Source organism: Mauremys mutica, chromosome 9 (assembly GCF_020497125.1).
Source record: "Mauremys mutica isolate MM-2020 ecotype Southern chromosome 9, ASM2049712v1, whole genome shotgun sequence".
Lineage (NCBI taxonomy): Eukaryota > Metazoa > Chordata > Testudines > Geoemydidae > Mauremys > Mauremys mutica.
In genome coordinates, this window is record NC_059080.1 from 17,179,469 (window position 1) to 17,193,751 (window position 14,283).

Consider the following 14,283-nt stretch of genomic DNA (forward strand, 5'->3'; position numbering starts at 1 on the left):
AATTGTTTTCAAGGAAGATAAATGGTTCTAAGTAGATTTTTTTAAGGAAATACCTTTATTTAAATGCTGCAAAATGTCCAATACAACCTCCCATGCCTTGTAATAATCCATATTATTTTTATTCAATAAATACAAGTAATTACCCATATAGTATATAAACATGCATGTACATATATGTTTTCCATTTGTCACAGATACAAAAACTGGGCTTTTGATTATTGGTAATCTCACCACCTTTGAAACTGGATACTACCGGTGCACAGCTACTAACAGCCTTGGAAACAGCAGCTGTGAAGTTGACTTGACTGCAACACGTGAGTTAATCATATGACTGGAATAAAATGTGCTTTACATACAACATAATCAGAATGACAAAAATAGTTTACATTTTTTAAAGGTAGGCTGTTTTGGAATAAGAATGGGGTTGGTGGTCAGGAGGTCCTCAGTTCTCAACTCAACCGGGCCTTGTGTGGCTTTGGGAAAGTCATTTAACCTCTCTGCCTCCGTCTTCCTCCTGTAAAATGGGCATATTAATGTATACTTAGCAACATATCTCACAGGAGCATTGTGACACTTAATTAGTTAATGTTCCTAAACTACTTTAAATATCTAACACACTATACAAATGCTAATATAACACCACACCTTTGATTGGGTTGTCAGCAGCAGGGATCTGAATCCAGAACCTCTGGATCTAAAACCACAAGCTTCTACAGTACGAGTTAACTGACAGACCTAGCTCTGTTAGATGGAAGGCTGTAGCAGCCTCACAAACCTCTATGTGGTCCAGCCAGTAGAGGGGGACAGAGAGCAACACTGAGAAAGCATCCTGAGTTATACACACCTCCTGTCTAGGGAGATCCACCCATTTCAAACCTCTGCATGGATGAGCACTTTGTAATTCCCCATCCCTGGCTGGTTTGTCAGCAGTGGGAATTGGAACTTGGATCTCTGGATCTAAACACATGAGCCTCTAACTGGCTTTGACCGACCAGATCCAGGCCTTAGGTGAGCTTGAAGAGAGTAGACAATCCCAATGGGGCCTAGAACACTTCACAAACACTACTGAAATGCTCCAGTCTATGGAGTGGAGTGTTGCAGCTGTTTAATAGCATAACATGAGGTTGGAAAGAAAGACGAGTACCTTACTCCAATTGTTCTCAGCCTGTGGCCTATCAGGGCAACGTGTGACCTTTCCTGGTAGAATTAATCAGTAGAATTAAATGTTCTGAGAACACAGCAATAGGGGCTTGGGGTGGGTCCTTGAGATAATTTCTCTCTTAAGTGGTCTGTAAAATAAAAAAATTGCCTTGCTCAAATGAAACTGCCAGGGAGATGTTGGTAGGTAGACCGTAATGATGGGAATTGGAACTTGGATAGGACATCAAGGATCCATGAAAATGACATAGGATCCTTAGTGATCATAGATAGGCAGGGTCTGCATTTTATATCTCAACAAAAAATGGGAGAGGCCATGAGAATTAAAACCTTGTTTGCAAGGGTTGAAGAGTCAACAGCCCTCCATATTGTCAGACAGCAACGATCTTCTCTCTCCTGTAGCCAGTCATAAAAGTGGGGAATGGATTATTTAGGTTTGTTGAGCATCCCACTTCTCTCCGTCTGCTTGGCTAGAGAACAGCTAGCAATATAGTGCCACGTAGCAAGAAGCCGGGAGGCAAAGAATTGTGAAAGCCTGACTCCCCGCACCTCTCCTAAAAGCATGGATTTTAGTTCTCAGCTCTTTGAACCCAATATCTTCTTTCCATGTGGTACCCCTTCAATGGGATTCTCTCTATACTGTTGGCTTTTTAAAATTAACACTGTGCATCTATTTTTCCAGATTCAGAAGGTGGTCTCATTGCTGGAGCATTAATTGGAGCAATTCTGGGAGCAGTTGTTATCTGCATTATTGTCTGGTTTTTAGCCAAGAGGGAGAAGAAAAAGGAGAGAAAAGAAAAAGCAGCAAATAGTGAAACGCAGTAAGAATTTTTGTTTGCTCGATTGTAAGACAAACATTTCTTGGCCAACCCTCTCAAATAGAGACGGTCGAGATGGATCCAAAAGCAAAACTTCTCTACCGCAAAGGTTTCTTTGGGACTAAGTCAAATACGGTGCAATAACATTTACAAAATAAGATTATTTATTTTTGTCTCACTTTGAAACTGTTATTTATAGCTTCTTGCAGTGTTGGTCCCAGGATATCAGAGAGACAAGGTGGGCGAGGTATTATTCTATTCTTTTTCTTCTCCCTCTTGGTTAAAAACTCGACAATAATGCAGCTAATACCTCACCCACCTTGTCTCTCTCATTATAGCTTCAACAGGAGAGATTGAAGGAGTCCCACATCAAAATATCCCACAGCTCAGTGGCAAGATCACTCTCCTGACAGGTCTGGGAGACTCTATTTAAATCCTTTTCCCCTCTGACACAGAGGTGGGTATTGAACCTGGGTCTCCCATATCTGAAGTGAATGCTCTAATCACTGGCCAAAAGTTATACGGTGAGTGGCATCATCACCCCCTCCAACTGAATTGTGCATTGATACTGATCCAGTAGGTGGCCTTTGAGCAAGCCTACCAGATCACACCCTGCAGGCAAGAGAGGTGATCCTCTGCCTATCTTCCTCCCATTCGTGGATTGGGCTGAGGCTCATGCAGGAGACAGGCATCTGGACTCCTAGAGTGAGACAGCAGCATGCATGTCCAGAAGCGGAGACTTAGGTGCCTAGGGGAACTTTTACCATGAAAATTAAGGTACCCGGTAGGTTTACCCTTTTTGTACCCTGTATTTTCTCCGTGAACGTACTCATATGGAGCAAACAAGTCACCTTGCAATCTTCTTTTGAATAATATAAACACATTGAGCACCACAAATTTCTCACGGTAGGTCATTTTCACAGCCCTCAAATCACTTTTGTGGCTCTTTTCTGTACCCTCTCCAATTTTTCAATATCCTTTTGCAAGTGTGGACACCAGAACAAAACACAGTATTCTAGTACTGGTCTCACCATTGCCATATACAGAAGTAAGATCATCTCCCTTATTCCTATGCAATACTCCTGCTTATACATCCAAGGGCTGCATTAGTCCATTTCGCCACAGCATTGTACTAGGAGCTCATGTTCAGTTGTTTGTCCACTATAACTCCTAAATCTTTTTCAGTGTCATTGCTTTTCAGGATACAGCCCCCCAATCCATAGGCCTGGCCTGCCTGCTTTTTTCCTGGATGTATGACCTTGCATTTAGCTGTATTAAAATGCAGATTTGAATGGGCCCAGCTTACCAAATGATTCAGATTCCCTGTGTCTGACTGTCCTCTCCTCATCATTATTTACTACTCTGCCAATTTTTCTGTCATCAGAAAATTGTATCATAATACTTTTATATACAATGGGGAGCTCTAGTGTGTAATATAAATAATCATACTATCACCATTAGGTCAGGGTTTTCTAAGATGTTCCTTTTGGGAGGCTCTATTATGGGGAGAATTTCAATTTGTTATTAATTAGTCTAATAGTCATCTTGTTTTCCTGCAGACCAATGACTCAGAAACAAGAGGCAAATGTGGAATATGCTAATATACCCACCCAAGAAAATGAGTCTGTTGCCACAGCTACACCAAGCAGAGAAGCTAATGCAGCCAATGAATACTCTACTGCTGCGGAAACTGCTGCCTCTGGAATGCCTGAAAACGATGAGATGCAAGGAGTGGAGACACAAGCAAGAGCCTAAAAATTATATTGCAATTTCCTTATCCGCTACGGACCCCATCCTCAAAAATGTTGGTATTGAATTAATGCGGGAAGTAGTGTGGTTATAACCCACACACCTGCATTAGTGGTATTAATCACAAGGTGGGAGTTTGAAGGTCATGCCCTCAACTATCCAAGAAGTACGCATATGATGGCCTCATTTTTCAATTTTGTTATTGCTCTTATTAACTATCTAGCTATGACTGTGTACCAAATATGAATGACAGCATAGCTAATGTCTCCATTTATCCAACCCATTTGAGAATATTAATTATTAAATGGGTTTGGAAAGACAGACAACATTGGAGCTTTCTTATTGGCTGCTGGTGAAGTTTGTGATGGCTTGTAAACATAGGAGTCTCTTTTCTGAAAGAAAACAGTCATTGCCAGCCAACTGAAGTATTGCATGTGCTGAGAATGACACAGGGCGACTGTCTTAGCAAATACATTACAATATCTAAGGAGCTGATCCCGCACCTTGGAAATCAATGGGAGTTTGGCCATTGACTTCAACAGGTGCAGGAGCAGACTCTTAGAGCATGTGTTCATATCTGCCTCTAGTAGCCATCCCCAGCAACAGTAACAGCCTGCCTCTCACTGGCAGCTAACGCAGTTACACCTTTAACTAAAGAAGTACTTTGGTAGGAATGTTGCTGAAGTTCCTGGGTTCAATTATCACTGATGCTCAAAGTCTGTATGAATGGCTCATTAACCAAAACAAGAGGGTATCAACATTTGAGGCAAACTCAGAAATTCAGACTGATGAGGTGCTAATTATGATCTGTGCTATAAAAGAGGGTTCAGTTTTGGCCAACTAACATTTATAAAATTCCGCATCTACCACTTTGCTGTACTCTAGTGAGTTCTCTCTATACACACAGACACTTAAATTCCACATGCCATCGTACAATGTACTCGGCCATGTTTTTCAGTTTTGTTGCCTCAGTTGAAAATTGATTGGACTAGATGATAGGGGTGAAATCCTGAACTTGCTGAAGTCAATGGCAAAATCTCCAGTGAAGTCAACAGTGCCAGGATTTCACTCTAGCGGGTACCCAAGCCCAAATATCTAAAATGTCTGGGCCAAATCTGAAGTCATTACTCAGAGCTGTCTCTGCAGGAAAAAGTCCCATTAATTTTAATGGATATTTTGCCTGAGCAAAGACTGCAGGTTTGGGTCCTTAAATTCCGTGATCGTTATTAGGTTACCTGAAATTTTCAGTAATCTTATTGAAGTTGACTTGTGAGTACGACAAAAAACTACAGTACTAAACAATTTCACTGGGGAAAAAAAAGTAATGAGGCAGTCTGCTCATGGATTAAATGTTTGCTAACAAAATATTTCAAGTGAATTACCAGACAGAGGGAGCCCTCTACCTAGCTAACAACACTATAAACTTTATTAGTAAAAATGTTTCCACTGTAATAGGCAAACCCTATGTAGCATTTTGCGCCTCCTATCATGCAAAATACAAGTGATTTTATCAGTGACCCTGTTTGTAGCTACATTTTTTTTTAAACCTGATTTTCTCATGTCTTCAGGTTTGATATGGACATTTTAAAAAACTATGTACTGCCCTCTGGCACTATAAAATACCACGGCCTTCATTTTTATATGCATATTGTGTAATCGTACAAATTAACATCTCTTCTTGGTTTTCTTCACCTGATTTCTTTGCTTTTTTTCCTTAACATAATTTAGTAAGCTAAGTTACAAGGCAAAGAGGTTACTATGATTTCTGCAATAATACAGGTCATTTGAATATTCATGGAACTACTACTAGTCATACATTTGCTGAACATGAATGGGATCTGCAGCCTACGTAAAACCAATTGCAAATAAAGAGCGCGACAGCAGTTCTCAGTGAATATAAAAAGCTAACTTCCTAACACAAAATTTTCTAATGCACCTCATTAGAAAGCTAGATTGACTGTGGGGGAGGGCAAGTGGGGGAGGCTTTTCAGACAAAAGTAAGTTTACTTAGGTGTATTTTTACTAAAGGAGGTTGATATGTTTCTTACCATTTTGAAATGCACCCAGATATGATTGCAGCTGAGCTGGCTTCAAACATGGGTTATTATGATGTAGGATTATAACTGTGCTTTTGCTTTCCAGTGAACATCTTGGCAAATTAAATAAAAAAATAATCATGTTTGTACAGCACAGAAACCCATGAAGAGCTGCATGAGTGGTGGAGGCTATTTTACAGAACTTTGCACTGATGCAGTAGACTCTTTTTCTTGAACTCCCCCAACTATCCTCTCGGGGGAGATGGGGGAATGTTATGATGTGCCATGGAGTCACAGGGTCTGGTCTATGCCCCAGACTAATCAGTCTCCAGGGAGTGACCCCTTTAATGGGCCCTTCCATTCCAAACGGGCAGGTCCAAGGCCTCCATGACTCAGCACCAGCAATCCCTGTCTCTCTCCTTGCCTCCCTGCAGCGAATCCAACCAAGTCAAGAGTCCTGTGGGAGGCTCGTGCCGGCCCCTTCAGGACAGAATGCTCACAGCAACACAGGCAGCCTTTCAAACAAGGTAACAGTTTATCATCACCTGGCACACAGAATCTGAAAGTCCTTAGGTTAGCACACAGAGGCAGCAGTTAAGCAATGGTCTATCCTAGTCAAACCAGTGCCCTGATGAGCCCTCTCTGGCCCGTTTTTGTCTCCTCTGGTCCGGCCACTCGAGTCCCTCCAAAAGCCCCCTTCTTCCAGTCCCGCTGTCGATTTGGGTCAGGTCAAGACTTTTTTTATTTTTATTTTTTTTTAAAGTGACTATTCATTCCCTGCCTCACAACATAACTCCTGCATTGTTCCAAAGCAGGGTTACCCTGCTCAGTACATCTACTGAGTAGCAATGCAATGTACAGAGGGAAACTGAGGCATGCCTAGGATTCATACAACTATTACAGAAAATTCCCACTTCGTCACGCTAGGGAAGCTCCATATAAAAAGTCACACGACGTCTCCGAGCCATTATCTTCTGGCGAAAGCAGGTTTCATAGGCTGACAGAGAGGAGTGTAGCAACGTCTTTGACCTGAAAAGATCCCAAGTAGCCATGTAGAATTCCATCCCCACCCCTTTACAGCTCAGGATTGCAGTAGTACTCGCCTCTCCCCTAGTACCATGGCTGATGCACAAGTCATGCATCACTTGGCTCTCTACTTTCACCCCTGTCCCCACGCAGGGGTTTTGAGGGCATGGAAGGTGAGTTGTTGCAATGAGCAGCACTAAGCACTTGCTGGAAATACTGGATTGCCAGGGACAAAGCAATATAAAGCTACTGTCTCTGTTCCCTTCTGTAACCCATCACCTCATAGGAGCTGCACAGTTTTGATGACACGCTGGCTTCACTCCTCTCGCTACAACAGTTTTAGGAGAATTAGAGTAGAATTTCACTCCTTGCAACAAGGTACTTGTAGATGCTTATCAGACTTAGTTATTTACATAAACCCCAAACCAAAGATTACTGATCTGAAAGCTCAAACCTTGGACATTTTAATACTTAACTCTATCATCACCAAAACCTACACAATGGTTTAGAATACATAATCATTCTGTTTTAGTTTGAGTCTATATTTCTCTCCATCATAACCCTTTTCAGTAATATTATACAACACAGGGGTTAGGACATAAGAACAGAGGTTATAGTCCTTACTTCTGGAAGTTCCTGGAATTTAGCATTTAAGAGATGCAGGTTGAAAAGCATCTTAGCCAAAATCACTGGTTTCTCTCTCAATCAATTTTGCATGTCAACAGCTTATTATTAAAGAGCAAGTTTTGCTTGGACCCTGCCACTCTCTCCTGAGAAAATTTAAAAGTGCATTTTATTTTCTAGTGTGGAGATCACTTTGTATAAAGTGTTCAGATACAATTTTCTGGTTTGCCGTACAATTGTTGGTAGGAAACTGCATCACTTTAGTCCCTTATTCAGAAGCAGTCATATTGTGGAAGTTTTATTATCTGGTTTTGTAACTTTTCCTTGTAACTGAAGGATAGCCTGATTTTATTTACATGCAGTCTCTCCCCCCCACATCTCAGCTCTGGCAATATTTCAGCTTACTGATTTGCTCTTTTATATGACTTATGTGCATAAGTGATTTAGCTAATGATACAGATTCTTTTGTTACATATAAGTTTAATAAAATTTGCCGTTACAAAACTTTATTATATTGTTAACTACATAATTTTGTTAACTAAGCAATCTAATCCCGCCCAAACGAAAAAAACACCAAAAACTGTGGGGGGGGGGGGAAGAGGGGAGTGTCTCTAAGAAGTCTCACTGTCACCTGTTAAACAGTTCTTTGCTGCTAAGTCCTGTGTTCTCAATTCTATACTTCCCTGACACTAAGGTGCTTTTGCCATCAGTGAATTATATGTTAATCATACACTTCCTAAAGCGGTGCAGGGGCAATGCCAGCTCTGTTCGGGGATGACAACAAACTGAATGTAATGGCCACATAAAAAGCTTTTGTGTTCATCAGCACAAATGTAAGACATGGGTCAGTGTCAAGGCAAGGAGGAAGCCATCAAATGCTTGGTTAGCAGACAAGCCACAGGACTGCATCACTTCATTGGTTTACTCCTCTGACAAAGAATGGTCCGAAGGGCAAGGGAACAGCATGGAATCCATTCACAGTAAAAAGTACTATCTATTCATAGCCTATGAATATAACTTTATTCAACTCAGACTCCCCAAGAAAGGAGAATGTGAGGAGGATACGCTACTCTCCCACTACTCTGAAAGTTCACATTTAGGAATATGATTTTACTGGAAATTGTCTTACCATGAAAGCTTCTTTTCATCTGAATCAAAGCTAGCTCACAGCTAAGTCTGAGGCCGTTCTTCCCCCCAAACAAGAGAGACAAGGAATGAGTGGAATGGTGACAGTTTGACCTCTGAGAAGTGTTCCTATTCCAGAAGAGTTCAGCTCCCAACTTATGAATGTGCATTGCTGTGGTCCTCCTGGAAAGAGGAGGACTTTCCAGAACAACTGGTTTCCAGAAAGACCAGTTTTATTTGGTAAGTGTTCATGAGACTAGAAGGAGCTTCTACTGGAAGGCCCTTTACATCCATGTAATCACAGCCAGGAAAATTCAAAGAAAGCTAAGTAAAGTGATAACTCTCACTACAGGGATGCAACCTCAGGGCACTGCTTGGAACTTTTGTTACAATGATCACCTACGATGCTATTCGTACAAAAACCAGTCCCTGCCCATGAACACGTCTTTCAGTCACACTACAATTTTATCTTTCTATAACTAAGGAAGCAGAAGTTGCTGCTGCTAAATAAAGGGTGCCTGGACTATTGATATTAAAAAGGTGAACAGCACATTAAAGTCAGAGAGAATATTACACAGTGGGATGCACCACACCACCAGCACTGACAGAAGATAAATGGAGAGAACTAACCAAGTAAAAAGAAAAGGAAATTCAATGAGATTGAAGCTAGTACATCTGAGGAAAAAAAATCCAGAACACAGATATTCAATGGGCAAAACACCCACTTAAAAGCTGGGATATTAAACAAAGGCACAAGATGATAGCAGATAGTAAAATTAGATGGGAGCTCGCAGTGAGCCATACTGGGCCAGCAGAAAGCAACGTAATTAGATGACAGTGTCTCTGCAGGGGCACTAGCGAGTCTGCATGTACATTACCAGACACAGTTTGAGCATCTCATTACCAGGAAGCGTTTGACAAACTGAAAGGAACATCACAGGCTAGAGGGCCAGACAGACCAGGCAATAAGGATGTATTGAGAGTGAAGTATTCCTAGCTATGCCAAAAGGGGGTTTGACGAATGAAAGGGGTGGCAAATAGAATTAACCTCTAGAAGTAGTTGAACAGTAGTTTAGATAACAAGGAGGGAGAGGAATAGTTTAGAGTGGTCTGAAGTGAAATAAGAATTGGATTAAACTGAAAAAACCAAAATATGTAATATGAAGAAAAAAGGAAAAAAACGCCAGTTCCTTTACAAGATGCAGAACTGATTGGAAATTTTCTAATGGAATTTTTTTTTTTTTTTGAGAACTGTTTTCTGACGACTGTGTTTTCTGTGTTTGCCCGGCAGGCTCCACAGCAGCCTGGCAGGCAAACTGACTTTGAAATTTGGCTTCCGGAGCTCCCAAAATCAGGTGGGCTGCTGAGAAGCCAGCAGCCTATATGCCCTGGGATCCCCAGCTCCTCGGTAACTCATCTGGGTAGGCAGCCTGGGATTCCAAGAAGCATATTTCATTTTGGAAACACCTACAACATTCCTGCTACAGAAGTTTTTTTGTTTTGTTTTTAAACAGAATTTCAATTTCATTTTCTGGCCAGCTGTAACGAAATGTAATATTAGACTGTGGAATGGGCGTCCAAAGCAAACCTAATTTTAAATGACTCAAGCAGCATGTCTGAACACAATACACTATAAAGAAACAACCCCACACCAGGCCCTGTAAAACAGAAAAGAACCTAACAGGTTTCTTCCAATTCCAACATATAACAGTAACAATAATTTCACATGAAACAAGACTGCAGGATACTAAAAATACTTTAAAAGTGCTCACTGGTTTAATTAACAGGCAATTAGAAGAAGTGTACTTGGCAGTACAATTGAAGGGTATGGATATACACCACTACATACATTATATGTGCACATTATAACAGCATTGAAGCCATCACCATTAAGCTATCAAAATATTAAGGTAATAGTCTTAAATGTATGCATCAGGAATGGAATTCAAGTCATAACTCATCCAATACTGCTACCCTTCCACCAATCTTTTAAGTACAGTTCCCAGACCACCTTTTGACACTTTCAGTGGGGTCTTTTCTTCTTTATTCTCAATGTAAATACTTGCACCATGGGACACCAACAGCTTTGCCTCATCCACTCTCTCTTCATCGCAGGCTAAATGGCTGCAACCAGAACAAGAAACACATGATCACTGCCAACTCTCCCAAGTTTAAAGTGCCAGTGACTAAGGAGTTTATATATAGCTACAATTGAAGTGACATGGATGTTTCACAGGGGTAGGAGGTAGAGGTAAAGGAATATGGAGAAAGAGCACACACAATTCCAAGCATGAACACAGAGTTCAAAGCCTGTTCCCAGTCATTCCACTGCCATTAGACAGCTTGAATATTTCCCAAGGCTACTGTCTTCTCAAGCCCAAGACCATTTCAACACTAGGTTGTAGCCCCGCTGAGGCAGCCAGTTTTGGGAAGTCAAAAGCGCTCCAATATCTGAACCTCAATTATGCAACACACACAAGTAGTCTCCACACGCATTGAGATAACTGCGTTTGGTCAAAAATCCTTCATTAAAAATGGAAAAAATACATAGCAACTATACCACTTTTATCTGTCATTGGTCAATTGGCATTAGATTTTTAAAAATATAATCTGACATTATTGCACAACGATAGCAAACAGAACGTAATTATTCCTTAAACACTACAAATGAAATCCTCACCCCCATTTTAGTCAAATAGGAATTTTGCCATCAACTTAAATTTTACCGTAAGAGTTTACATATGGCTATTGCCCTAGATACATGCATTTCAAATACTGGACCAACTGCGCTCACCTTCTGCTTGTTTGCTTAATAGTAGTAGGACTGTCAATTGCAGTTAACTCACACAATTAACTAAAATAAATTAATTGTGATTAATTGCAGTTTTAGATTTAGACTTCAGATTCTTAAACCTGGGGTCGAGTACTGTAGCTATCTGTAGAAATTTCACCCGGGTACCTCCTTTGCATTTTGTCAAATCTGCAGCGAAAGTGTTCTTAAAATGAACAACGTCTGCTGGGTCATCATGAGACTGCTATAACATGAAATATATGGCAGAATGCAGGTAAAACAGCAGGAAACATACAATTCTCCCCCTAGGAGTTCAGTCATAAATGTAATTAATGAATTATTTTTTCACCAAGCGTCATCATCATGGAAGCCTGTCCTCTGGAATGGTGGCCGAAGCATGAAGAGGCATACAAATGGATAGCATATGTGGCATGTAAATACTTTGCAATGCCAGCTACAAAAGGGCCACGCGAATGCCTGCTCTCACTTTCAGTGACATTGTAAATAAGAAGCAGACAGCATTATCTCCTGTAAACTGAAACAAATTTGTTTGTCTCAGTGATTGGCTGAACAAGAAGTAGGACTGAGTGGACTGGTAGATGCTAAAGTTTCACATTGTTTAGTTTTTGAGTGATTACGTAACAAAAAAAATCTACATTTGTAAGTTGCACTTTCACGATAAAGAGATTGCACTACAGTGCTTGTATGAGGTGAATTGAAAAATACTGTTTTGTTTATTATTTTTAAAGTACAAATATTTATATTATAAATTTTGCTTACAAAGTGAACACTGTACACGTTGTATTCTGTGTTGTAATTGAAATCAATATATTTGACAATGTAGAAAACATCCAAAAAACATGTAATACATTTCAATTGGTATTCTATTATTTAACGGTGCAATTAAAACGGTCACTTAACTCATGTGATTAACTCAAAAAAATTAATTGTGATAACTGTTAATCGACAGCCCTACAGAAGACTAACAGAATAGCTTTGTCTAGCATTCACACTTCTGGCATATTGTCTACCCTAGCGGTTCTCAACCTGTGGCCTAATTAACACACAGCTGCAGCCCAGCTCAGCTGTATGCTAAAGGCCGGCCCATGTGCCAAGTCCCAGGCTCCTGGCGTGGAGGGGTCCAGGCTGCCTTGCTACCCAGCGGGGCAGGTGGGAACTGCGCAGTGGGGGATGGGGCAGGCGTCTGGGGTCTTGGGCAGTCAGCTGACCCCCACGGGGTCTTGGGCAGCCAGACTGCCCCACAAGTTCTGGGGTCCAGGCTGCTGCTGCCCTGCCACCCAGCCCAGGTCATACATTGTGGGCTGCATAATAAGTTGAGAACCACTGGTCTACCCTCTACGTTCAGTAGAGTTGAATTACTGAGTGATTTGTTACTGTAACTAGGTTTTATGCTTCACCTGGAAACATGTAGAAAAGTCTCTAGTATGTATTAAAAAAAATTATAAACATGGTGGCTGGAAATAAGTGAAACATCTTGTTACACTTCTTTAAAGCTTTCTGAAGGAACTGAGAGTTTGAGGATACTCGCATTTAAGTAATGGAGTTTTCAGTTGAGAAGAGATTAAAAAACAGAACAGAAATGTAACATCACTTACAGAGGTGTGTTCCCTTCAGAGTCCTGTATATTCACAGACGCTTTATACTGCAGCAGGATCTGTATCATTTTTAGATTTCCTTTGGCTGCTGCTCTGTGTAATGGAGTGGATTCTAAGTGGTCCGTGGCATCAGGATCAGCTCTATTCTCTAACAGCATATCTGCAATCTAAGCATGCAGGGAAATGTGGGAAAAAAATCACCTAAATGACCATTTTAATGACACTACAAAGGAAGAGCAAGGCCTGATAACATATGAAACCATACCTCTTGTCTATTTCTGGAGGCTGCATAATGCAGAGGTGTGCAGCCATTTTGATTAACAACATTCACCTGAGCACCTTTTCCAATCAGAGCTTTCACAATTTCATCACGGCCTGCTGAAGCTGCAATATGGAGAGGAGTCCAGCCAGACTAGAGAGGAAGGAAAAAATAGTTTAAACCCTACAGTTGCAAGAAAAAAGCCACTGTACACTAGTAAATCAGCCCATCGAGCCCAGAGCTGCACAGAACATGCTCCTGAAAGCCGCAGAAGAATGTTTCTAGGAAAGTACAAAACTTACATCATCCTGGTCATTGACAGGCACGCCCAGGCCTAACAAGAAATGCACGATGTCCGTGTGTCCCGCGGAGCATGCCCAGTGCAGCGCTGTTCGGTGATCCTGCACACGGGCATACACATGGCAGCGTGGGTCAGCTGAGCTCCTAGCACAGGGCCCCAAGGGGAGATGGCAGGGCGGGTAGCGGGGAAAATACAGGGGAGAGAGCAGGGCCTCAGGTCTCCTGCTGAGACAGACTGACAGGACCCCAAGAGTAAGACTGACCCCCCCCCATACCCCAAGCAGCCCAGCTCCCCCCACCCCCTACAGCCCAGCTCCCCCAGCTCCAACCCCACTGCAGCAACTTGGCCCCACTGGGAGCCCCAGGGGCCCAGCTCCCCCCCGCCCCTACAGCCCAGCTCCCCCAGCTCTAACCCCACTGCAGCAACTTGGCCCCACTGGGAGCCCCGGGAGCCCAGCTCCCCCGACTCCCAGCCCTGCCCTGCCCTCCCCCGCAATCCGGCCCTGCCTGCTGGCCAAGCCGCCCAGCTCCCCCTCCCTCCAGCAAGCCGGCCCAGCCGAGAGCCCCTACGGCCCGCAGCCTGACCTGGTCGGTGCGGGTGGCCAGGCCGCGGTCCTCCCTCAGCCGGTCCTGCAGCTCCTCCAGCTGCCCCGCGTAGGCCAGGTTACAGAGCTCCACGCTGGACACCGAGCCCTCCATGCCGCGCGCGCGCTCGCTCGCGGCCCGTCCCCGCAGGCAAGGGGCGGGGCCACTACCCCCTCCAGGCAGCCAATCAGCGAAG

The 14,283-nt window shown here is 42.5% G+C and overlaps 2 protein-coding genes across 5 annotated transcripts in view; one reads left to right on the top strand and one right to left on the bottom strand.

Annotated features, from left to right (window-relative positions):
* The window catches only part of VSIG1 (V-set and immunoglobulin domain containing 1), a 33,628-nt gene extending 29,897 nt beyond the window's left edge, over positions 1–3,731 (top strand). The window contains exons 6-8 of the mRNA XM_045030260.1: positions 195–314; positions 1,841–1,979; positions 3,536–3,731. Of these exons, the coding sequence (XP_044886195.1) occupies positions 195–314; positions 1,841–1,979; positions 3,536–3,731 (455 nt within the window). The remainder of the gene's footprint in view (positions 1–194; positions 315–1,840; positions 1,980–3,535) is intronic.
* Positions 98–14,282, bottom strand: PSMD10 (proteasome 26S subunit, non-ATPase 10). 4 transcript variants are annotated; one of them, XR_006582197.1, is made up of 7 exons: positions 14,088–14,282; positions 13,505–13,603; positions 13,209–13,355; positions 12,944–13,110; positions 10,548–10,660; positions 1,145–1,289; positions 98–514 (listed from the first exon to the last, which is right to left on the bottom strand). XR_006582197.1 is itself a non-coding variant. In XM_045030262.1 (6 exons), the coding sequence occupies exons 1-6, from the start codon at positions 14,199–14,201 to the stop codon at positions 489–491; spliced, it is 666 nt and encodes a 221-aa protein (XP_044886197.1). In that variant the 5' UTR covers positions 14,202–14,275; the 3' UTR covers positions 98–488. The 4 variants fall into 4 exon arrangements, 2 of the variants coding, with proteins under 2 accessions (XP_044886197.1, XP_044886196.1); XM_045030262.1 differs by lacking the exon at positions 1,145–1,289 and having other exon boundaries at positions 14,088–14,275; XR_006582198.1 differs by lacking the exon at positions 1,145–1,289 and having other exon boundaries at positions 3,587–10,660; positions 14,088–14,264.
* Position 14,283: the final 1 nt, after the last annotated feature.